The 24,948-nt window shown below is 42.5% G+C and overlaps 1 protein-coding gene across 1 annotated transcript; it reads left to right on the top strand.

The window, feature by feature from the left end:
- The first annotated feature begins 4,632 nt into the window (after window positions 1-4,632).
- On the top strand, window positions 4,633-24,711 carry CCNB2 (cyclin B2). Its single transcript, XM_054451268.2, has 9 exons — window positions 4,633-4,980; window positions 7,005-7,133; window positions 7,240-7,353; window positions 14,104-14,274; window positions 14,377-14,535; window positions 16,365-16,601; window positions 16,903-17,043; window positions 23,209-23,319; window positions 24,433-24,711. Exons 1-9 carry the CDS (start codon window positions 4,957-4,959, stop codon window positions 24,541-24,543), a joined length of 1,197 nt encoding a protein of 398 aa, XP_054307243.1. The 5' UTR covers window positions 4,633-4,956; the 3' UTR covers window positions 24,544-24,711.
- The last annotated feature ends 237 nt before the right edge of the window (window positions 24,712-24,948 follow it).

The following is a 24,948-nucleotide window of genomic DNA, read 5'->3' on the forward strand; positions in this document are numbered from 1 at the left end:
GCTCATCTTTCACTGTGGTATGACGTTTCCTCATGTGGCTACATTCAGCTGCAAATTCTACTGAGACAGTGTCCACGTGGCCTCACCTTGCATATCAGATGCGTTAGCTGGGATGGTTAGGACAGGTGATAATGCACTGGGCATTTCTCTCTATGTCATCTCTAGAAAGGAATAGCTTGGGTCTCTATGGTGGTGACGCAGGACTCCGAGGGAGAAATAAACTGCTTCCTAAGACCCAATCCTGTTACTGGAACGGCATCTCTTCTATCACATTCTGTTGGTTAAAGTAAATAATAAGGCTAGCCCAAATTTAAGGAGAGAGAAAATAGATTACACCTGTTCACAGAAGGCACCGCAAAAAAAAAAAAAAAGGGGGGGGCACTCTTTAATGCGCCACAGTGAGGTAAAACAAGCCCCATTGTTTTGTTAGGATACCTAGTACAAGCGTTCTGAACACATTTACTTTTCCCCCCAAACCAAAGCTTTGCATATAGAGAAGCCCATGTACAAAATGCTTTATATTTTCAGAGGAATCAGCAGTGAAAGAACTTTCGGTTTCCTAGTGTGATTTATTTATTATTATTATTTTTTTTTTTTGAGACAGAGTCTCACTCTGTCACCAAGGCTGAAGTGCAGTGGCGTGATCTTGGCTCGCTGCAACGTCCGCCACTCAGGTTCAAGCAATTCTCCTGCCTCAGCCTCCCAAGTAGCTGGGACTACAGGCACATGCCACCATGCCCGGCTAATTTTTTTTTTTTGTATTTTTAGTAGAGAAGGGGTTTCACTGTGTTAGCCAGGATGGTGTCCATCTCCTGACCTCGTGATCCACCTGCCTTGGCCTCCCAAGGTGCTGGAATTACAGGCATGAGCCACCATGCCCGGCCTCCCAGGGTGATATTTGAAAAAAAGAAATTTATGGATAGGCAGGGCATGGTGGTTCATTCCAGCACTTTGGGAGGCTGAGGCAGGGGATCACTTGAGCCCAGGAGTTCGGGATCAGCCTAGGCAACATAGTGAGACCCCCATCTGTACAAACCATTTAAAAATCAGCTGGCCATGGCGGCGCACGCCTGTAGTCCCAGCTACTCGGGTGGCTGAGGTAGGAGGATCACTTGAGCCCGGGGGATTGAGGCTGCAGTGAGCTGTGATCACACCACTGCATTCCAGCCTGGGTGACAGAGGGAGACCCTGTCTCAAAACAAGAAGTTTGTGTGTAAGGTTTTAGGTTAGTTACAGTGAGAAGAAGTATAAAATAAGAAATATTATCTTCATTTTTAACACCTGTAATCTCAGCACTTTGGGAGGCCAAAGCAGGAGGATCTCTTGAGCTCAGGAGTTTGAGACCAACCTGGCAACATAGCAAGACCTCATCTCTACAAATAAAAAAATTAGCTCGGCGAGGTGGCTCACTCCTGTGGTCCTAGATCCTCAGGAGGCTGAGGTGGGAGAATCACTTGAACCTGGCTGGTCAAGGCTTCAGTGAGCCATGATTGCACCATTGCACTCCAGCTTGGGCAACAGAGCAAGACGCCTTCTCAAAAATAAAATAAAATAAAATAAAACGTGTTAATACAGATTCAATTACTCAATTTTGACAATGTCAAGTCAGTTAATAAAAGCACTATACCCAGCCTAGGCAACACAGTGAGACCCTGTCTCTACGAAAAATTTTAAAAATTAGCTGGGAGTGGTGGCATATACCTGTAGTCCCAGCTACTCAGGAGGCTGAGGCAGGAGAATGGCGTGAGAACAGGAGTTCGAGGCTGCAGTAAGCCGTGATTGCACTACTGCACTCCAGCCTGAGCAACAGAGCAAGAACCTGACAAAAAAATAAATAAATAAATAAGAAAGCACTTTACCGTTCATAAAAAAGCCCTATGAGTAAGCAAGGATTTTCACTTTTATGGTTGTATCTTTTGATAACATATCAACATAAAGCAAAAATATTTTACAACTTCAGTGCACTAAACTGTCTATTTTTCTTTTCCAAGACTTTTCCATAGGATACCTAGTTTTTAGTTATTGGATTATGGATAGGCTAACATCTTGTCACATAGTAGCTGCAGTTATTCCTGTTTCACCTAAGAGGAAACAAGTTCAGAACTGTCAGATGCCCTCCAACCAATAGGGATTGAGGCAATTTAGGAATTTTACTTTACATAAGGCTTGTCCAACCACACTGATTATTCATACCCAAGTAACAGAACCATTTAAGAATGATGGGAAAGCTCAGTCAAATTTTTATTTATTTTTGAGACAGAGTCTCACTCTGTTGCCTAGGCTGGAATGCAGTGGTGCTATCTCGGCTCACTGCAACCTCTGTCTTCCAGGTTCAAGCGATTCTCCTGCCTCAGCCTTCTGAGTAGCTGGGATTACAGGCCTGTACCACCACGCTCAGCTAATTTTTGTATTTTTGATAGAGACGGGTTTTTACCATGTTGGCTAGGCTGATCTTGAACTCCTGACCTCAAGTTATCCACCTGCCTCAGCATCCCAAAGTGCTGGGATTACAGGTGTGAGCCACCATGCCTGGCCTTCAGATTCTTAATGGAACCTGATATCATGGGTGTTAGATCACTCCTTTCCTCTTTTCCTTCTCTTTTCCCATTAATCTCACTTTTTCCTTTCCTGTTTTTTTTCTGTCTTGATCTTCACCTGCTTCTTTTTACAAAGGCAACCTTAATACTGTTCTCTTTGGACTGCGCTAATCCTCCCGCTCTTCTGCTCAAGACTGGCGTCACACCTTGTTTCTCATTCTTAAATCTTATATACATCATAAGATCATTTATTAGATGAATAGTTTTTAATTAATACATTTTATTTCAGTAGCTTTTGGGATATAAGTGGCTTTCTGTGATGTGGGTGAATTATATAGTGGTGAATTCTGAGATTTTAGTGTGCCCATCACCGAGGTAGTGTACATTTTACCTAATATGTAGGTTTTTATCCCTATCTCCCCTTCCACCCTCCCTCTTCTGAGTCTCTAAATTCCATTACATCACTGTGCTTGCCTTCGTATATTCACAGCTTAGCTCCCACTTACAAGTGAAAACATACGGTTTTTGGTTTTCCACTCCTGAGTTACTTCACTTAGAATAATGGCCTCTAGCTCCATCCAGCTTGCTGCAAAAGACATTATTTTGTTCCTTTTCATTGCTGAGTAGTATTCCATGGTGTATATATGCCACATTTTCTGTACCCACTCGGTCAATGGGCACTTAGGTTGGCAATTGTGAATTGTGCTGCTGTAAACATACATGTGCAAGTGTCTTCTTCATATAATGACTTCTTTTCCTTTGGGTAGATACCCAGTAGTGGAATTGCTGGACCAAATGGTAGGACTACTTTTTGTTCTTTAAGGAATCACCATACTTTTTTCCATAGAAGTTGTACATTCCTACCAGCAGTGTTTAAGCATTCCCTTTTCCCCACATCCACGCCTACATTGTTTTTTGACTATTGTTTTTTGACTTTTTTTTCTTTTTTAGACAGGGTCTCAATGTGCTGCCCAGGCTGGAGTACTGTGGCACAATCATGGCTCACTGCAGCCTCAGCCTCATGGGATCAAGGGATCCTCCTGTCCCAGCACACAGCCCCTTGTCCCCCGCCCCCTCCCAGTACCTGGGACTACAGGTGCTCACCTCTACACCCGGCTAATTTTTGTATTTTTGTAGAGACGGGGTTTTGCCATGTTGCCCAGGCTGGTCTTGAACACCTGGGCTCAAATGATCTGCCCACCTGGCCTCCCAAAGTGCTGGGATTACAGGTGTGAGCCATTGCGCCTGGCCCTTTTTTCTGACTTTTTAATGATGGCCATTCTTGCAGGAGTAAGGTGGTATCTCCTTGTGGTATTAACTTGCATTTCTTCGATGATCAGTGATGTTGAGCATTTTTTCATGTATTTGTTGGCCATTTGAATGTCTTTTGAGAAATATCTATTCATGTCCTATGCCCATTTTTTGATGGCATTATTTTTTTTCTTGCTGATTTGAGCTCCTTGTAGATTCTGGATACTAGGCCTTTTTCCGATGCATAGTTTGCAAATATTTTCTCTTAATCTGTGGTTGTCCATTATTTCTTTTGCTGTGCAGAAGCTTTTTAGTTTAATTAGGTCCCATTTATGTATTTTTGTTTTTGTTGCATTTGCTTTTGGGGTCTTAGACATGAATTTTTTACTTGGGCTGATTATTAGACGAATATTTATTGAGCACCAACCATATACGACAAACGATATACTAGGTGTTGGGAATACAATGGAGAACTTACATGAATCACCAGTCACACAAATCTCTTTTATCTTTTTTTTTTTTTTTTTGCCTCACTTGAGAATTTGGGTTTTTGAGTAAACGCCATTATTCTATTTTTTTTTTTTTTTTTTATAGGACACTTTTGCATCTCAACCACCTAACACACTGCATCCCTGAGCAACCCGGAGGGGCCGGTTCCTGCACCCAGGCCAACACAACCTAAACCCCAACACGCCAGAAGAGGAATAAAGGCCAACCAACTTCCGCCCACCCAGTACAAACGTGGAGAGAAATTCGTAGATGAGGCCTTGTCAAAATTCAGAGGCGTCCTACGTCTGTTTTCCCAATGAGACAGTTCCTTTTTGTTTGTCTCAGAGACTGGGATTTTTTTTTTTTAAAAGACTGTAGGCAGAAAAAACTCCCCAACCGGCTGTTGTGACAATCAAACGGGTCTAAGAAAATTCAGCCAATGAGAGTGCGAGAGTGCATCTGGTGTTGGCCAATGAGAAGAGCGTGCCGTGCGCAGGGCCGCCCAATGGGGCGCAAGCGACGCGGTATTTGAATCCTGGAACAAGACTACAGCGTCGAAGATCCCCAGCGCTGCGGGCTCGGAGAGCAGTCCTAACGGCGCCTCGTACGCTAGTGCCCTCCCTTTTCAGTCCGCGTCCCTCCCTGGGCCGGGCTGGCACGCTTGCCTTCCCCGTCCCTCATGGCGCTGCTCCGACGCCCGACGGTGAGTGTGCCCGGGGACCGCTCTCAGAGGCGAGTCCGTCGGCCCCACAGCTCCCCTGTCGCTTCTCTCATCTGCTCCGAGCTTCTCCGTTCCAACCGGGGCTGCTTTTCTCTTCTCCGGAGCTCACCGCTTCGCCCGCGTCCCTGGCCCTACGGCCGGTCCTCTCCGGCCGGCCTTTCCCCGTCTGGATTCCGCCCTCCTCTAACCCCTCCCTGCCCCGGGGTGGGAGAAGTGTAGGAAAGTGCTTCCGAGATGGCACCTGTCACGTGAGCCCCCAGAGCACTAGGCCTAGTACTCAGCGAGCGATCCCCGAGTGCTCTTCATTGCTAGAGAGTTAGCTACTTCCACGTTCCTGGGATTTCCCTCCCCCTTTCTTACAACTCCTTGCCAACTAAGGGATCTGTGATGGGGGCTGGGAGGAGGACTGGAAGGGTTCTGTAGGCAGTAAAGTGTGCTGCGTGTTTCATCAGGCAACTGCCAGGCTGTTTTTCAGATTGTTCACATTTCTTTTTGTATGAGTTTCCCATTTATTTCTGCACGCTAAGTCTTCCATGCTACGTTCACTAATAAATGGGTTTGTCCCCTTAAAAAATTAATTTCTTTACTCAAATGTAACAGAGATTTTTGAATATAATTTGGACCAATGTGGCAGACTGAGAGAAAAGGGTCCAAATTCATTTATTTCATCCTTGCAGAGATCAAAGTGTTATGGTGTTTTGGATATTTTTCCTGTGGGCTTGAATTGTACCGGGACCTACTTTTTTCCTTTGCTGAAAGCTAGAGGGCCCTGACACACCTGAGTTCCATCATCTTGGCTATAAGGTTAGATAAAAGCTGCCAATTTTCCTATCCAGATGAATTTAAATTTAGTCACATTACCAGGCTTCTACCCATAAGCATTACATTTTCAAACAGTTTTTCAGATTGGCAGTTGCTGCTGGAAGAAACTGAAGTGTGACTTTTAAGAATCCTAATAGATTGAATACATTCAGCATTTAATTAATATCCTTTTGTGGATCTAAGTCCAACCGACAAGTAATTTTTTATAATAATGTATTCTATAACGTTATTTAATAGTCAAAACCTTTCTGTTCAGGGAAGGCTTGAGTTTCCGTGGCCCCTCTCTGCCTGGTAGATCCACTCAAACCCCTTGTTGGGAGTTTTATTAGATTCGGGACCCTGAACTCTCAGGGATAGGACATGCTGGTTTTTCGCTTTTTTCTTTTTTAATGAAATGTTTATCACTTCTATAATAAGCTTTTTTGGTATGAGTTGCTTTTCCTAGCAAGTTTTATTTCCAAGCACATTATGTCTAAAGCAGGTTAAGGTCAACTGACAATTTTTATTTCATACAATTCCAACCTTCCGTGAGTTTGGGAGCTAAAACTATATTACCCAAGAAAACTACTTCCATTCTAAATATCCTTAATATAAGAGAAAATCCATTCTATGGCAACCTCATTTTAAAAAGCTGTAGTTCTAAAAGATCATGCATACAGGAGCATTTCTTATTTGTAAAATGTCATAAGAATCAAAGCTAGTTTAGGTTTTAAACATCTGGTTTTTAAACAACCAGACCTATTATTAACTATTAATATTATAGCTTTATTATTTTTCATCTTAATTTACTTTTTACCAAGCTCTGTAAAGGAAGGTTTTTAAGTATATGCCTTTAACTTGCAGGGATCTCTAACAAGTGATATGGGTACTATATGAGAAATAATCATTAAATACTAATAAGCTTTGAAGTTCTCTTACAGGCCTACTTGAATACTCAGAATAGCTTTGCAAGGTTAATGGGAGGATCTTTATTACAGATAAAGTAGATGGGTGATTTACCTAATTTAGAGTGATGTTATTAATCACAAATAGCGTTTTTAGACTTCCTGAAATGTACCTTTTCCATCTTGCAAATAGATCTTGACGTATTGTCCTTTCCCAAAGCAATTCTAAATTTGAATATCTAACATTAGCAAAGTATTTCAAATTCTTTCAAGGTTTCATTACTTTTTTTTTTTTTTCAGGTGTCCAGTAATTTGGAGAATATTGACACAGGAGTTAATTCTAAAGTTAAGAGTCATGTGACTATTAGGCGAACTGTTTTAGAAGAAATTGGAAATAGAGTTACAACCAGAGCAGCACAAGTAGCTAAGGTAACAATGATGAAGACTGAATGTGAATAAAGAGGCCGATTCTGTGTAGTGCTGAGTCCCACAACGCTGGCTGTCTTGCCCTATTCATGTTTCTTTTGCCTTATAGAAAGCTCAGAACACCAAAGTTCCAGTTCAACCCACCAAAACAACAAATGTCAACAAACAACTGAAACCTACTGCTTCTGTCAAACCAGTACAGATGGAAATGTTGGCTCCAAAGGTAGGAAGTTCTGAATTTACAAACGTATTTAATGAGGTAGCCTGTTTTTAGCCAGACTACAAGGGTGCCTTTATCATTGCTGTACCTTTTGACGAACATTCATAGCTGGAGCTCTGCTTTGAAGCAGTAGTGTAGGAAATGACTGTATACACCTTTTAACTTAACATTATGACCTTGAAGCTGGGCATGGTGGCTTATGCCTGTAATCTCAGCACTTTGAGAGGCTGAGGCAGGAGGATCGCCTGAGGCCAGGAATTCAAGGCTGCAATGTGCTATAATTGTGCCACTGCACTCTAGCCTGGACAATGGAGCAAGACCTTGTCTCTGAAAAAAAAAAAAAAAAAATTACGACCCTGAATAATGAAGTTAATTACCTTAATACCCAAATAAAGGACAGAATGGTTCGGAAAATTCATGGAGTGAGTGAGATTTTTAGGGGTAGAGAGAAGCTGATAGCTGATAGGAAAGGGCACCTTTTTGGAGAACAAAGTAGCAACAAAGATCAAGGTACCAAAGCAGATACGGACCTATAATCATGTCCTTTCGTTAAGGAGTCTGAAAGACTTAACTGAGTCAGGCGGCTTGAGTGAGGAACCAGAAGATAAGACTGGGAAGAAGGTTGCAGTTGGATTTGAAGGTCTTGGAATTTGGATTTTTATCCCATTAGGCTTGAGGAAACAAAGTTTTGAGGAGTACCAAAATGATGAAAACAATGTAGGGAGGTAAGTTAGGAGGTATTGCACTTGTCCAAGCAAGAGCTGATGAGGATCTGGAGCTAGCCCAGATCTTCCCTAAGTGCCTACCCGTACACCAGTATCAATCGTGGGTATGAAGAAACAACATCAAATGTGTTAGGATGTCTCAGAATGTCTTTCAGGGACATCATCTTGTATTTAGGAAAGAATACTTTGGACACATGGCTTGCACTGCAGGAGTGGTGTCGTTATCCACCTGGATATTAAATAAACCATTTATGCAATAAATGAACAAAAAGTAGGAAAGTCAGGAGAGGGCGGTAGCTTTGGTAAAGGTATCCTGTTTGGCTTCCGATTTGTTGAGGTAACCGAGGGACATCTGCCTGGAAATGCAGTTGGAAATGTGGCAGCAACCATCTGAAGGCAAGCAGCAGATTTGTCAGCTTTCTTCACAGAGATGATGGTTGAAAGCTCTTTGCTCTTTATGAGAACTAAAGCTTAGAACAAATAGTTGAGATGGGACTTCACTTAAAAAGCCTTCCCTAGAGGGTTTCTATAATAGTGACCTCCTAAAAGCCAAACCCAGAGGCTGGTTTTCAGACCTTGATCTCTTAGTAGTTGTGCAGTGTTTTACATGGGTAATGGTTTGAATGTGGTTCCTCCCACATCGCAGGAGGGTGATTTGGCAGTATATATATATATTTTTTGGGGGGACGGAGTCTTGCTCTGTCGCCCAGGCTGCAGTGCAGTGGCTCGATCTCTGCTCACTGCAACCTCTGCCTCCCGGGTTCAAGCGATTCTCCTGTCCCAGCCTCCCGAGTAGCTGGGATTACAGGTGCACGCTACCACGCCCAGCTGATTTTTTAGTAAAGATGGGTTTCACTATGTTGGCCTGGCTGGTCTCGAACTCTTGACCTCAGGTGATCCACCTGCCCCCGCCCCCCCAAAGTGCTGGGATTACAGGTGTGAGCCACCGCGCCTGGCGGTAGTATATTTCAAATGGTTATTCTCCATACCCAGTAGCTTTGTTTTTTATCCAAAGAAAATGATCAGAGGGATAATCAAGTACTTTTAGATAGTGCTATGATGAGTGTCTCTTATAGAGTAGAGAAATACCTTAGTTAAATCCATTTAAGGAAATACTATGCAGCCATAAATATCATGTTTTAGTAGAATATTTAAAGGCATCAAAATGCTTGTAACATTAAGTGGAAAAATGAGATTATAACAGTATATAAACAGTGCAACCCCAGATTTGCTTTTAAAATGTACATTTGCATGCAGAATATTGATGGTAGTTATTTTTTAGTATTATGTTGGACTTAAGATTGACTTTCATTTTCTTCCTTAAAACTTCAAACTTTGGCCTGGCACGGTGGCTCATGCCTGTAATCCCAGCACTTTGGGAGGCCGAGGCAGGTGGATCACAAGGTCAGGAGATCGAGACCATCCTGGCTAACACAGTGGAACCCCTTCTCTACTAAAAATACAAAAAATTAGCCAGGCGAGGTGGCGGGCGCCTGTAGTCCCAGCTACTCGGGAGGCTGAGGTAGGAGAATGGCGTGAACCCTGGAGGCCGGAGCCTGCAGTGAGCCGAGAGCGTGCCACTGCACTCCAGCCTGGGCGACAGCGAGACTCCGTCTCAAAACAAACAAACAAACAAAACAAAACAAACAAAAAAAAACTTCAAACTTTTACCATGGGTACATATTACTGTTCAAGTTAGAGAAGAAGAAAAGAAGGCCTTTTTTTTTTTAAGCAAAAACCATAAATATGTTACAAAAGAAACAAAGGGAAAAATAGTTTCCTCCTGTGACCTCCATAACTTCACCCTTTTTGTGTTTCCTTTACTCCTTGGCTGACTCCTTTTTCTCTTGCTTCCTGGCAAAATTGAGGCCACTGTTTGAGATAAAGCATTATGGACCCGTAGCTCAGTTCATATAAAAATCAATTCCAGGGTTGAAACATATAGCTACATGTTCTAGATTTAGAAGTTATCAGGAATTGATGAACAACAATTATTTCCAATTCAAATAGATTTCCCTCTGAGAAAGACAGTAGTGAAGGAATCTCTAAGTCCACGATTTAGGTAGAGCCCCACCTGGCAGGTGAGTCCCTCTGCCTGCCTGTGTCTGGTCAGCTTCCTGGCTTTCACTTTGTCACCTGCTCTATCTGCACGGTTATCACTGTTCTTTAGAGCCAATCCCTGGAGGTGTGGAAATGCCACTTGAGTGCACAGGCTTCTAGCAATTTTCCTGGAAAGATGATAACATAATACATGTGTCCATGTTAGGAGATGTTCCCTGTCTTCTAACCAAATTTATACTATCCTTTTTGCAAAACTGGAGGGCAGGTTTCTTTGTTTGTAGCAGTTGACACAACTGAATCACAAAGTGCCCTGGCTGAGACCTCGGAAGAGTTCCAGCACTTTACAGTAGTCATAGAAGCTTATTATCCTGCAGGTTTTGGAGAAAATGGTGTTTTTTGCTGATTAATGAGGCTTTGGTAAACACAGTAGTTAGAAAGGACATGGAAGGCTTTCTACTAGTCCCATGTTTGCTGGACACTGGGGAAACAAGTTGAATAAACCATCGATTCTGTCTAGAGGAGCTCCCAGTCAAGTTGGAGGACATAGAAGTAAAAGCATGGCTTCATCTGTCACAAAGAGAGATGCATGGTTATGAGAGGTACTGAGGAGTCATAGCTAGAACAGATTACCTGACCAGATGAGTAGGATTTTAGAAAGGGTCTTACAATAATTACATTATGTTGGAGTTCAAAATGAATGCTTTCAAGGAATTCTAAATTAAGGGCCAGGCAAGAATCTTTGTCTTATCCTAGTGGCTTTTGTGGTTGACTGCTTGATTGATGGAGAAGATCTCACTATGTTGCCCAGGTTGGACTCAAACTCCTGCGCACAAGCAATCCTCCCACCTTGGGCTCCCAAAGTGCTGGGATCACAGATGTGAGCCACCACGCCCAGCCCCTGGTGGCTTTTGGATATGGCTAAACTCAGTTGCACTTCTGAATAGGAGCCAGAAAAATATTCTAAAGTGGTATGATAGCACATGATAACCTCTGTCTCCTTAAACCAGACTTTTTGTTATTGACTGCCCTTCCAGGGGTGGGTGATAATGCTTATCCTTGAAAAAGTTAACCTTCAACTGAAGCTGCATATGCTTATTACAGTGCAAATCTGATTCTAGTCACTTGCTAAACTCCTTCAGTTTTTCACCTTAACATTTGGATAAAATCTAAGCTTCTTAGCTTGGCTCTTGTTCAGCTTTTCAGCTCATCTTCTCCTACCTCACAGGCTATCCTGCTGACATCTCAAATCAATTTGCAGTTCCCAGAATTGCCTTGATTTTCTTTGGTTTCCTTTTGCCTGTTCATCTTCCTTAAGGTCTTACCATCTCTGGTACCCTGGGTACCTCTACTCATTTGTTCTAGCTCCTTGAGGTTTCCAGGTTCCCAAATTCTATTCTATTCTTTTCTTTTCTTTCTTTTTTTTTTTGACAGAGTCTCACTCTGTCTCTAGGCTGGAGTACAGTGGCATAATCACGGCTCACTGCAGTTTTGATCTCCTGGGCTCAGGTGATTCTCCCATTTCAGCCTCCAAGTAGCTGGGACAAGAAGTGTGCGCCAACATGCCTGGCTAATTTTTGTATTTTTTGTAGAGGCGAAATTTTGCCATGTTTCCCAAGCTGGCCTCGAACTCCTGAGCTGAAGCAATCCACCTGCCTCAGCCTTCCAAAATGCTGGGATTACAGGTGTGAACCACCGCACTTGGCCTGGGTTCTCAAATTCTTGAATAAATGGCATGCATGCCTGCATAGCTCTTGCTCACCTGGTCCTTCCTCAGTTTAAGACCTTTGATTTAAGAGGGGAGGACATGTTTTAAACTGCTCTTTTTTTTTTTGTTATTGTTGTTATTGATGCATCCTCGAAGACTGGAAATTATAATCATTGAGCTTTACTGTAAATTAAAATTGTCTTTTTTTTTTGAGACAGAGTCTTACTCTGTCACCGAGGCTGGAGTGCAGTGGCGTGATCTTGGCTCACTGCAACCTCTGCCTCCCAGGTTCAAACGATTCTCCTGCCTCAGGAGATTCTCCTGCCTCAGCCTCCTGAGTAGCTGGGATTATAGATGTGTGACACCACGGGCCCAGCTAATTTTTGTATTTTTAATAGAGACGGGGTTTCACCATGTTGGTTAGGCTGATTTCAAACTTCTGACCTTGTGATCCGCCCACCTTGGCCTCCCAAAGTGTTGGGATTACAGGCGTGAGCCACCAGGCCTGGCCGCCTCCTCTTTTTAAAAAATATTTCATTACCTTAATATGTATTTGTATAGCTTGGCATCTTGTTAGGTTTTACTTGGAGAAGTACTTTTTTTTTTTGAAAGCAATGGTTTGGCTGGGTGTGGTGGCTCAAGCCTGTAATCCCAGCACTTTGGGAGGCCGAGGTGGGTGGATCACAAGGTCAGGAGATTGAGACCATCGTGGCTAACACGGTGAAACCCCGTCTCTACTAAAAATACAAAAAATTAGGCGAGTGTTGTGGTGGGCGCCTGTAGTCCCAGCTACTCCGGAAGCTGAGGCAGGAGAATGGCGTGAACACGGGAGGCGGAGCTTGCAGTGAGCCAAGGTCGTGCCACTGCGCTCCAGCCTGGGCGACAGAGCGAGACTCCATCTCAAAAAAAAAAAAATTTAAAAAAGCAATGATTTATTTATCTTTCATTAGTAAATACTTGTTTTAACTACTTTATAAATTTTTAATTTGCGTAATTTTTATAAATAATTACCCAGTGAGCATACGAAAGTGCAATACTGAGTTGTGAACTTGCTCAGTCTTCGCTCCCTTCTCCTATTTTATTTATAGACTGCAATATGCTTTTCTCCTTTTTAGTTGCCAATTTTTCAATTTAGAATAAATTAGTTGAAGAGAAGAAAACATTATACTGCAGAAGAGGCTGCTACTGAAGTAGAATAATCAGCTCCAGTAATCTTTGAACCAAGGTGGTCAAGTTTCTTTGATTTATTGAGCACCTACTACGTGTCAGGGATTATATAGATGTTTGAGGTACCTTAGTGGGCAAAACCAATTAAATAAATGTAAGCTTTTAGAGCTTACATTCTGGCAGAGGTAGACAGAAAATAATACACATGCTATATAAACTATAGAATTTTAGAAGTATAGGTTTTATGAGAAAAAACACAGAATAATACACATACTATATAAACTATAGAATTTTAGAAGTATAGGTTTTATGAGATGAGACATATGGGTAGGGTGGGAGGACAGGGATTGGAGGCAGGTGATAATTTTGTTTTTTGTTTATTTGGTTGGTTTTGAGGCAGAGTCTTGTTCCGTCCAGCGCAGGCTGGAGTGTAGTGGCGTGATCTTGGCTCATTGCAACCTCTGCCTCAGCCTCCTGAGTAGCTGGGACTACAGGGGCGCACCATCACACCCACCTAGTTTTTGTATTTTTAAAGCAGAGATGGGGTTTTGCCATGTTGGCCAGGCTGGTCTTGAACTCCTGGGCTCAAGCCATCCACCTGCCTTGGCCTCCCAAAGTGCTAGAATTACAGGCGTGAGCCATCGTGCATGGCCTGATAATTTTAAATAGGAGTTAGGATAGACCCCATTGAGAATGTAACATTTAAACAAAACTTGAAGTAAGGGAATTACCCATATGGACATAGGGGCAAGAGCATTCTGGGTAAGAAGAGCCTGGCTTGAGTGAAGCAGTCAAGGGAGAGAAGCAGGAGATGGGTCAGTGAGGGAACTGGGGAGGGCCAGATTATATAAGGTCTGTAGGCCATTGGGAGGACTTAAGTTTTCAGTTTGAGTGAAATTAGAGAGTTGTAAACAGAGAAGTGTCTCTTGAAGAACTTCACATACTATATCTTGAATTATTCACCTCTTGCTATGAAATTTGTTTTGTCTTTAACATATTTCAGATGTGTGTATGATATTGATATTTAAGCCAGTTGGCTCTGCATGTATTTGTGGTTAAGGCTGCTCCTACATGTGCCTTAATTTGTTGGTGTAGGGTCCTTCTCCCACACCTGAGGATATCTCCATGAAGGAAGAGAATCTCTGCCAAGCTTTTTCTGATGCCTTGCTCTGCAAAATCGAGGACATTGATAACGAAGATTGGGAGAACCCTCAGCTCTGCAGTGACTACGTTAAGGATATCTATCAGTATCTCAGGCAGCTGGAGGTAGGTGGGCCTTTGTGTTTTGGCTGTATAAGCAATGTGGAATTTACCACACAGCTGGGAAGGAAACAAGGTCAGATTTTAAACTTTTGATTCTACCCACAGGTTTTGCAGTCCATAAACCCACATTTCTTAGATGGAAGAGATATAAATGGACGCATGCGTGCCATCCTAGTGGATTGGCTGGTGCAAGTCCACTCCAAGTTTAGGCTTCTGCAGGAGACTCTGTACATGTGCATTGCCATTATGGATCGATTTTTACAGGTAGGTGTGGCTTCAGGGACTTCACGCCAGTGGCTCATTGAACATTGCATTTATGCTTGGGGGATAGAAAACTAAAGTGGGTACTTCTGAAAAAAAGACCAAAAATCAAATTGTGAGAAGCCAAAGAACTTTAGGGACTAAAAAGGGAAGTAATCCAAGTGTGTCAAGCCTTTGATGATGCTGACCAATATTGGGCATTTCTGTAAGGCCAGCCAGCTAAAAAGTACTTGGGGGAAATATTGCATTGCCACAATCCTTCATCAGAGGAAATATACCATCAGTTGGGCTGAAAGTCCATCTGAAGCCTGTAGTGCCTTTGGATGCTGGTTTTCTGGGCCTGTTTGCACAATTTCCATAGTTTGGTGCTCTTTGGTGTTAAATTTTAAGTTTCCTCATCTGAAAAACGATGAGTTTGGCTGGAGAACCTCCACATTTCCAGCCAACTATGTCATTGAATCACTGTAGAAGAAGAAGGTGGCAGTATTTGTTTTTTTTTTAAAGGAGCAGGGGTTGTGTGTGGAGTGGACGGAGAATGTAGTGTAATAAAGAGTAATATAAGAAAATAAGAGGCAAAAATAATCTTCATCATATTTATGAATGGGTAATGCACAGCCCCTGACCTGTTAGAAGAGACAGCAGATATAAATTGCCAGTGTGTTATCTACCAAACAATAGCCCTGCAGATAAGGTTTTATTTATTGAAAGTCAACATTCAGGATAGGGGTTTAGGTCAGGCACAAATTCTGTCCAAACAATGTAATAAAAATTGCTTTACAATAATGGCCCTGAGATACTGCAAAATCCCAGGTAGCATGCATTCCTCTTTGGGCAGGGAAGCACAACAGTATTTTAGGTAGGTTTCTTTATTTTTTATTTTTTTGAGACAGGGTTTTATTCTGTTGTTGCCCACGCTGGAGTTCAGTGACACAATCTGGGCTCACTGTAGCCTCAACTTCCTAGGTTCAATCAATCCTTCTGCCTCAGCTTCCCAAGTAGCTGAGACTACAGGCATATGCTACCACGCCCAGCTAAGGTTTTGATTTTTTTATAGAGATGGGGTTTTGCCATGTTGCTCAGGCTAGTCTCGAACTCCTTAGCTCAAGTGATCCGCCCACCTCGGCCTCCCAAAGTGTTGGGATTATAGGCATGAGCCACTGTGCCCAGCCGTGGTAGATTTTTAATAATGAGAATTGAAGCAAGAAAAATACAGAGTCCTAGTTTGGGAGGAAAAAAAAAAGCAATTAAGGGAAACGCTTTATCCTAGTCTGAGAGTCTTCCTGACTCCAATGCATTAGTGAAAGATTTTCTAAGCTGAATAATGGGTATGCTTTTGGTAAGGATTAAGGAAATGAGCCATCCATTAAATTCTCACTTTTTTCTTTGGCCTCATTTCTATTCAGACCATGCTTAGTGTGTCAGGTCAGGGCTGCCACAGATACTCAAGTCAGCATGAGGTTGTGGGAAGAGTGACTAGGAGCTTGGTATTCAGGCTTGGATTCTTCCCTTCTTGGCAATTGAATGATCTTGGCATGGTGTCTGAATCTGTTCTAAGGACATCTATTTGTAACTGAGGAATAAAATATGTCCTTTCTAGAATTTTTATGAGGATTGGATGAGATAATATGTTAGAATCTTAGCACTGTGCCTAGCACACAGTGCTCAATTACGGATAAGTGTCATAATCAGTGGTAGAACAGTCAGGTCTCCTGTGCCCTTATGAGCAAAGACAATGTGCACTTTTCCAGGACTTGGTTTCCTTTCCCCATCTCCCACGTAAAGCTTCACTCTTCTTGTTAGGTGTGACTTTTGATATATTAATTTTCCATTAGGTTCAGCCAGTTTCCCGGAAGAAGCTTCAATTAGTTGGGATTACTGCTCTGCTCTTGGCTTCCAAGTATGAGGAGATGTTTTCTCCAAATATTGAAGACTTTGTTTACATCACAGACAATGCTTATACCAGTTCCCAAATCCGAGAAATGGAAACTCTAATTTTGAAAGAATTGAAATTTGAGTTGGGTCGACCCTTGCCACTACACTTCTTAAGGCGAGCATCAAAAGCCGGGGAGGTAAGTGCCTCCAACTCTGTAAGAGACTATTTTTGCTTGGTGTCTCATCCCAGAAACCTTGACCTAATTAAAGTAAAGCTTATTTATAGGATGCATCCTTTAGATAAGTCTTAATGCTTTCCTCATCAGTTCTTAAGAGAAAAGGCCTCATGATCTATGTTTACAACATAGTGTGGAATAGAGTAATTCTTGAGAAGGATAAGCAAGTTAAGTGAATTGGAGTTCCTAGGCCTTCACGCAGAATTTTGCAAGACAGTAATTACAGTTGTGATTCTTACTGTCCCTTGCTGTTCTTTCTTAGGTTGATGTTGAACAGCACACTTTAGCCAAATATTTGATGGAGCTGACTCTCATCGACTACGATATGGTGCATTATCATCCTTCTAAGGTAGCAGCAGCTGCTTCCTGCTTGTCTCAGAAGGTTCTAGGACAAGGCAAATGGGTGAGTGGTGGATTTAAGAAGAAACTAATTAGGCTATATTTTAGTCCTTCATAATATGAAAGGCCTTAGCATTTTTACAACTCTATCCTTGAAGCAATTGGTTTTGTTTTGTTTTTGAGACAGGGTCTCAATCTGTCGCATAGGCTGGAGTGTGGTGGTGCCATCACAGCCCACTGCAGCCTTGACCTCCCAGGCTCAAGTAATCCTCCTACCTCAGCCTCCGGAGTAGCAGGGACTACAGGCACACATGACCATGCCTTGCTAATTTTTGTAAATTTTTTTGTAGGGACAGGGTTTTGCCATGTTGTCTAGGCTAGCCTCAAAGTCGACTCAAGCAGTCGGCCCACCTTGGTCTCCCAAAGTGCTAGGATTTCAGGTATGAGCCACTGTGTCTGGCCTGAAGCAATTGTTTAAAGTCCAAAGGCCTAAAGGAAAGCTACTTGGAGAGGGGCATGGGGGCTTGTGCCTGTAGTTCTAGCTACTTGGGAGGCTGAGGGAGGAGGATCATTTGAGCCCAGGCCCAGGAGTTCAAGTCTAGCCTGGGAAACATAGAGAGACCCTTGTCTCTTGGGAAAGAAAGCAAGCAAGCTACTTGGAACAGTTCAAATAGAAGTGAGTTGACTATATATACTAAGGTGCATGTATGCAGTATAGAGTTGTACAGAATGAGGAAGTCCACTAAGAACTGATATGTATAATTTCTTAGATATTATGTTAAGTGAAACAAGCAAGTTGTCAAGCACACAAGACAAAGGAAGGCCAAGGCCTGACTGATTTAGCCAGTAAGAATAGAATGAGCCACTTGTAGATTCAGAAGAGTAGCCAAGGATGGCAGCTCCCTGGGTCTTTGTTTCACATGGCAAAAAGGATAATGTGGAAACAAATGGAGCTGGATGGCTGCAATGCAAGTCACAGGTACACTGTTGTGGAGAAGCCAGTTCTAGACCACTGCTAAGCAGTCTTCTAGTCTGCAACTATACCCTGAGAGCAGCACAGTAGAAAACCTCATCAGAACCTAGGGAATACGAAGCTGTCTTGGCCGGGTGCCATGCCTGTAATCCCAGCACTTTGGGAAGCCAAGGTGGGCACATCACCTGAGGTCAGGAGTTGGAGACCAGCCTGGCCAACATGCCAAAACCCCCATCTCTACTAAAAATACAAAAATTAGTGAGGCATGCTGGCAGCTGCCTGTAATCCAAGCTACTCGGGAGGCCTAGGCATAAGAATCACTTGAACCCGGGAGATAAAAGTTGCATTGAGCCAAGATCGTGCTACTGCACTCCAGCCTGGGGGACAGGGCGAGACTCTGTCTCCAAAAAAATATAAAAAAGAAGAAGCTGTCTTGTGACAGCCTCTCAGGGAAGATAGGGAGGTGAGTGGGAGATGGCTGGGCGGCAGCTCTGCCCACACCTGCCATCTCCTCCTTTTCCAGGAGGATCACAAAGCATTTTGCCGGGACAGATCAGCTGTGGTTCAGGCCTTGGCCTGTGTGGCCTATATGGATATAGGCCAGGTCACCAGGGTGGCGTGGTGGAGCTGTTCACCTAAACAATGCATATTGTAGTTTACATTTTATGCAAGAAAGTGTGTGTATGTATATATATTTATATATTTGTTAATTTTTTGGTACGGGAGGAATAAACCAGAAAGAATGAAAGTGGAAACTATGGGGTTCTGTGGGAATAGGGTGGAGGTTGAGGATGAGAGGATTTCTGATTGTAACCTTTTATTGACTTTATAATACAGTGTAACTTTTTTGACTTTTGAACAATGTAAATACTTTATGCAAACTTTAAATTGTAATTAAGTGGAAATAAACAATGTAACTACATGTGAAATTGGTAACAGAACACAGAGGAAAGAATTAATTTAAGTACTTGTTGCTTGAGCCCAGCCTGGGTAGCATAGCAAGACCCCCATCTCTACAAAAAATTAAAAAATTAGCTGGGTATGGTGGCACACACCTGTAGTCCTAGTTACTCAGGAGGCTGAGGCAGGAGGATTGCTTGAGCCCAGGAGTTCAAGGCTGAAGTAGCTGTGATCCTGCCAGTGCACTCCAACCTGGGCAACAGAGCAAAACCCTGTCTCCAAAAAAAAAAAAAAAAAAAAAAAATCTGTAACCTGAACACAGCATTCTGACGGTGCATCCTTAGTGGGATTTAAAGTATGACAAAATAAAGGACTAAAGTGGTAACATCAAGTTTGCTTAGTAGGTTCATTGTTAATAGTAATCTGTTATTATAATTTTGGAACTAGTTTATGTGTATTGTAGGATAAAACAAATTTATTCATGTTATTAAGGACTAACATTTGTTTTTAAAATTATTAATTAATTAATTTTTTATTATACAGGGTCTTGCTTTGTCATCTAGGCTGGAGTGCAGTGCTGCTATCACAGCTCACTGCAGCCTCAATTGCCTGGGCTCAAGTGATCCTCCCACTTCAGCCTCCCGCGTAACTGGGACCCAGCCACACGCTGTCATGCCTGGCTAATTTTAAAGTTTTTTTGTAGAGATTGGCTCTCCCTATGTTGCCCAGGCTGGTCTCGAACTCCTAGGCTCAAGTGACCTTCTCGCCTTGGCCTCCCAAAGTGCTGGGATTACAGACATGAGCCACTGTACCTGGCCTAAGGAGAAAATATTAACAATTAAAAACAAAAGGTTAGTCCTCACATGGGAAACAGCAAAACAAAAACAAAGGAAAACCCCTATTATGTTTTGGAAATAACAGCAAATTCATAATAAAGGATCTCAGAAACAGTGACAACTCAGTAGTAGTGAGCATATTTAGTGCCCACATCTTGGATACTAAATACCATTATCTACTGGCAACTAGGGCTGTTTAGTGAAATTGCTGATTTCAGGGCTATGGCAGGGGAAGTACAAGGTGAGCCTAGAACAATTTGTGCCAGATAGCACACAAATTCTCAAAGATCAGTGAGGTCACATCAAAAGGACATAGGAGAGCTGGTCATGGCAGCATGTGCCTATAGTCCCAGCTACTCAGGAGGCTGAGGCAGGATCCCTTGAGCCCAGGATTTGGAGGCTGCAGTGACCTATGATTGCACCGCAATAAAATAGGAAGGGAAGGAGGGAGATAGGAACTGGCTTGAAAGGACTCTGGCTGACTGAATTAGAGCATTAAAAAGAATAATGACAGTAATAAATTATAGTGTATAAAAAAAGGGATTCCTGGGTCCATAATGACATAAAAAATAAAAGAGGGGTTCATTTTTAAAAATCAGAATACCAGCTAATTAAAGTAGAATGATAGAGTTAGAAACCACTAATTTTCAACCTGTAATGTAATAATTTATTCAAGCAAGGTGCATCAATGAATGCAAAAATCATTAGATGGAATAATTTTGGGAAACAAGATTCACGTGGTCTCAAATTATCATCTCATAGATACTTGTTAATTCTGTAGCAAAACTGCACATCTATGATGAAGTGGTCTGGTGGTTTCCACCTTCACCCAGTGATTAAGCTCAGCATTACCATTGGCAGATGACCTGAGTTGCCGTGCTGTGTTGTGCAGTAACATGTATACATTATCACCTATTCATGCCCAAAACGTTTGACATGAATTAAATCATGAGGAAATGTGCAAATCCAGAATGTGAGACATTTTAAAAGGAACTGCCTCGATGCTTAAAAAAAAAAGTCACTGGTGACAGTGTTTGTTATGTGAGAATGGTGTTATGGATAGGTACAAAAATGTACTTTTTAGAATATGCTTCTGAAGCATTTAGCAGGGATGCGCTGTGGTATCTGCAAATCGCTTTCAAATGGCATAGCAAAAATTGTGTGTGAGTATACACAGAGAGGGAGAGGAGGGAAACGTGGCACATGTTCATGATTGATCAATCTACATGAAGGATATATATAGAGGGTCATTCTTTCAGTTTTTCTGTAGATTTGGAATTTTTTTAAATAAATGAAACATTTGAGGCAAAACTGTCACTGGTACATGGTACCAATGGCTCATTTTTAGTCACCTTACTCTTAAATGTGCTTCGCTCTCCCAGTTTTCTGAGAATTTATTTCTAAAGGCTAGAAATTGTGCATTATTTCAGTTTTTACTCTTGTTTCCTCTTTCTTCCCCTCAAAGTATTTTCGGATTAAATTGTGTAGACTGGGCACAGTGGCTCACACCTATAGTCTCAGCACTTTTGGAGGCTGAGGCAGACAGATTGCTTGAGCCCAGCAGTTTGAGACCAGCCTGGGCAACATGGCGAAACCTCACCTCCACAAAAAACAGAGAAACTGGCTGGGCGCAGTGGCTCATGCCTGTAATCCCAGCACTTTGGGAGGCTGGGGCGGGTGGATCACTTGAGACCAGGAGTTTGAGACCAGCCTAGCCAACATGGTAAGACTCTGTCTCTACTAAAAATACAAAAATTAGCTGGGCGTGGTGGCACATGCCTGTAGTCTCAGCTACTCGGGAGGCTGAGACACGAGAATTGCCTAAACCCGGAAGGTAGAGGTTGCAGTGAGCAGAGATTGCACCACTGCACTCCAGCCTGTGTGACAGAACAAGACTCTGTCTCAAAAAAAAAAAAAAAAAAAAAAAAAGAGAGAGAGAGAGAAATTACCCAGGCATGGTGGCACACACACCTATAGTTTCAGCTACTAGGGAGGTTGAGGTGGGAGGATCACTTGAACCCAGAATGTCAAGGCTGCAGTGAGCTCTGATAGTGCCACTGTACTCCAGCCTGGGCAACAGAGTTGAGACCCGGTCTTCAAAGAAAAAAGATTAAATTGTGGTTTATTTTGCCAATTATACCATGCATATAAAAAAAAGTACTTTCGCTTTTAGAATTTTTGTGACAGAACTCTTAAATAAAGTCAGTTGACATATCTTTTTTTTTTTTTTTTTGAGACGGAGTCTTTCTCTGTCACCCAGACTGGAGTGCAGTGATGCGATCTCAGCTCACTGCAGCCTCTGCCTCCCGGGTTCCAGCCATTCTCCTGCCTCAGGCACACACCACCATGCCCGGTTAATTTTTGTATTTTTAGTAGAGATGGGGTTTCACCATGTTGGTCAGGCTGGTCTCGAACTCCTCACCTCAGTTGATCCGCCCACCTCGGCCTCCCAAAGTGTTGGGATTACAGGCGTGAGCCACTGTGCCTGGCCTTTTTTTCTTTTCTCTTTTTTTTTTTTTTTTTTTTGTTTTTTGAGACAGGGTCTCACTGTGTTGCCCAGGCTGGAGTGCAATGGTGTTAATATAGCTCATTACACCTCAAACTTCTGGGCTCAAGCAATCCTTCCTCCTCAGCTCCTCAAGTAACTGGGACTATAGGTGTACACCACCATGCTTGGCTAATTTTTCATTTTTCATAGAGATAGGGTCTCCCAATGTTACCCAAGCTGGTCTGACACTCTTAAGCTCAAGCGATCTTCTTGCCTTGGCCTCCGAAAGTGCTGGGATTATAAGCATGAGCCACTGTGCCCTGCCAATTTATGTATCTTCTTACATGATACATATTATTATCAATTGACAGCTGTTCTTCTGCTTGAATGTTACTCTTTGGGAGGCTAGGTCACAAGGCTTGGTGTGGTAGTGTCTTAAGTTCTCTCTGCTGTTTGGTGCTTAACTACACAGGGTTCAACAAGAGAATCATAGGTAGTCCTAGTTCTTCTGGATTTGATAGATTGTTGCTTGTAGCACAGTTTATTTCTTATTTCCGAACATCTTTCCCTAACTGACAGTATGGCTGTTTGGGCTCTTGAGCTCATAACAGAGACAGCTGGGCAGGGCTTTGATGCAGGGTTGTGTGAGATGTGGCCAGCACTGTAAAGGGGCACTTTGTTTTAAGTGTCTCCTTTTTCCATCCCCTTTCAGTGTTGTTACTTGAAGGACTCCTACGTGTGCAACCTCTTTGAAAGATCCTATGGGACCTTTGGCACTTGATTTAGCTAAGAGCTTCACAATGTCTTAATTTAGTCTGGTCTCAGGGTCAGAATCATCTTGCATTTACCGGCTGCTTTAGTGTTGCTGGTACTGTGAGAGTGGTTAGGGCTTTGATTGAATTTCCAGAAGGTAAGAATATTCTTGTACAGCTTTTACATAAGTAATGTCATCATGTGCAAGATGTGTTCTTCTAAAGAAGTGGAGGTTTTCTCTTGCCCCTCAGTCACATCTGTCTGCTTCTTGTGTTTCAGAACTTAAAGCAGCAGTATTACACGGGATACACAGAGAATGAAGTATTGGAAGTCATGCAACACATGGCCAAGAATGTGGTGAAAGTAAATGAAAACTTAACTAAATTCATCGTAAGTACTATTGTTTTCTTAAGCTGTGGAAAGCTTTAGGTTCTGGGTTTTGTGTGTATGTGGGGTGTGTGTGTGTGCTGTCATGTAAATATATTAATAACGTGGGAGTTTTAGCACAAATCCTTTATCCTTTATATTTTTCTGGTACAGTATGGTATGGAGCATACTGATAAACCCTGAAAGCAAGCTTTATTTGAAACAAGGTCGATAGGCTAGCCATGTCTAGGCCCAGATCCCAGTCAGCCAGTCAGTTACTCAATGTATTGAATTACTCTGTGCTTATATACCAGCATCCTGGGGAGGGCACTTTGCAAGCAGGGAAGGCTGGTCTGCATGTGATTGGGAAGAGGGAGGGCCCACTTCAAATGGTGGTGTGGAAGTATTGCGTATTCAGGTGATGTTACTCAGAGACTTTGTCCAGGGTCTTTTGAGGCAATGATGGAAAAACACCTAATTAGCAAGCATGGTTAAGAGGGAAGACACCCATTCAGGGGGCATCCTGAGGGCATGGTGTCTATCTCTGCATGGCCCACCTATGAGGAGGAGCCAAAGGAGACTTAGTGCTGTCCTGTGCTTGTGTGACACCAAACATCAGAGCTCACCAAGTGTGTGGTGGCAAAGAGCAAGGTATTCGAACCTCAGAAGAGTCTCAAGTGTCCTCACAACATGATTTGCTTCATGGAAGTGTAATGTGTGTTCAGTCCTGAGAGGACTGTCTGGGATTTGTTAAGCACTAGTTGCCACCCTCTTTTATTGTCACTTATTGCTGCCAGGCCTGGTGAACCTGTTATGTCCTGATGGCACTTAGGTGTTGTAAACACATCTCCCCCTCCCATCCCTCTAGTAGCCTATGAGAGAAAGCCTGCTACGTGGACCTTGAAATCATTTGTTCCTATCACCTGTGCTACCAGCTGTGTTTTATTCATTAATGGGGATGGAAGGAAATGGTCAGGCACATGTTATGAGCCCAGAGCTTTCACTGGCTTCAGCGATTGGGTGTCGTCATTGTGATCATGATTGTAGCCGCGGACCTTTGATAGTTGTGAGTTAGACTAGGAATAAGTTATCAGTGGGGGTTTCTGACATGTGCTTAATCACAAATGACTTCTGCAGGCCATCAAGAATAAGTATGCAAGCAGCAAACTCCTGAAGATCAGCATGATCCCTCAGCTGAACTCAAAAGCCGTCAAAGACCTTGCCTCCCCACTGATGGGAAGGTCCTAGGCTGCCGTGGCCCCTGGGGATGTGTGCTTCATTGTGCCCTTTTTCTTATTGGTTTAGAACTCTTGATTTTGTACATAGTCCTCTGGTCTATCTCATGAAACCTCTTCTCAGACCAGTTTTCTAAACATAAATTGAGGAAAAATAAAGCGATTGGTTTTTCTTAAGGTATCCCATGTGTATTTATTTGTGCATTCTGTACTGAAGAAATCAGTGAAAGCTTGCTTTGACTAATTTCTTTTTGAGCTGTGATGAATAGCATGTAAATTATTGCCATTATGGCGTGGACAAGACCTTTTTTACCATTTTCTCAAATGGAAAAAACTAGAACTTGGCCTCAGTGAACACTAAACCTATTCCTAAGCTTCTTGAATACAAATAAGTTTATTATGAAAATTTAAAATGGGA

This window comes from Pongo pygmaeus, chromosome 16 (assembly GCF_028885625.2).
Source record: "Pongo pygmaeus isolate AG05252 chromosome 16, NHGRI_mPonPyg2-v2.0_pri, whole genome shotgun sequence".
Lineage (NCBI taxonomy): Eukaryota > Metazoa > Chordata > Mammalia > Primates > Hominidae > Pongo > Pongo pygmaeus.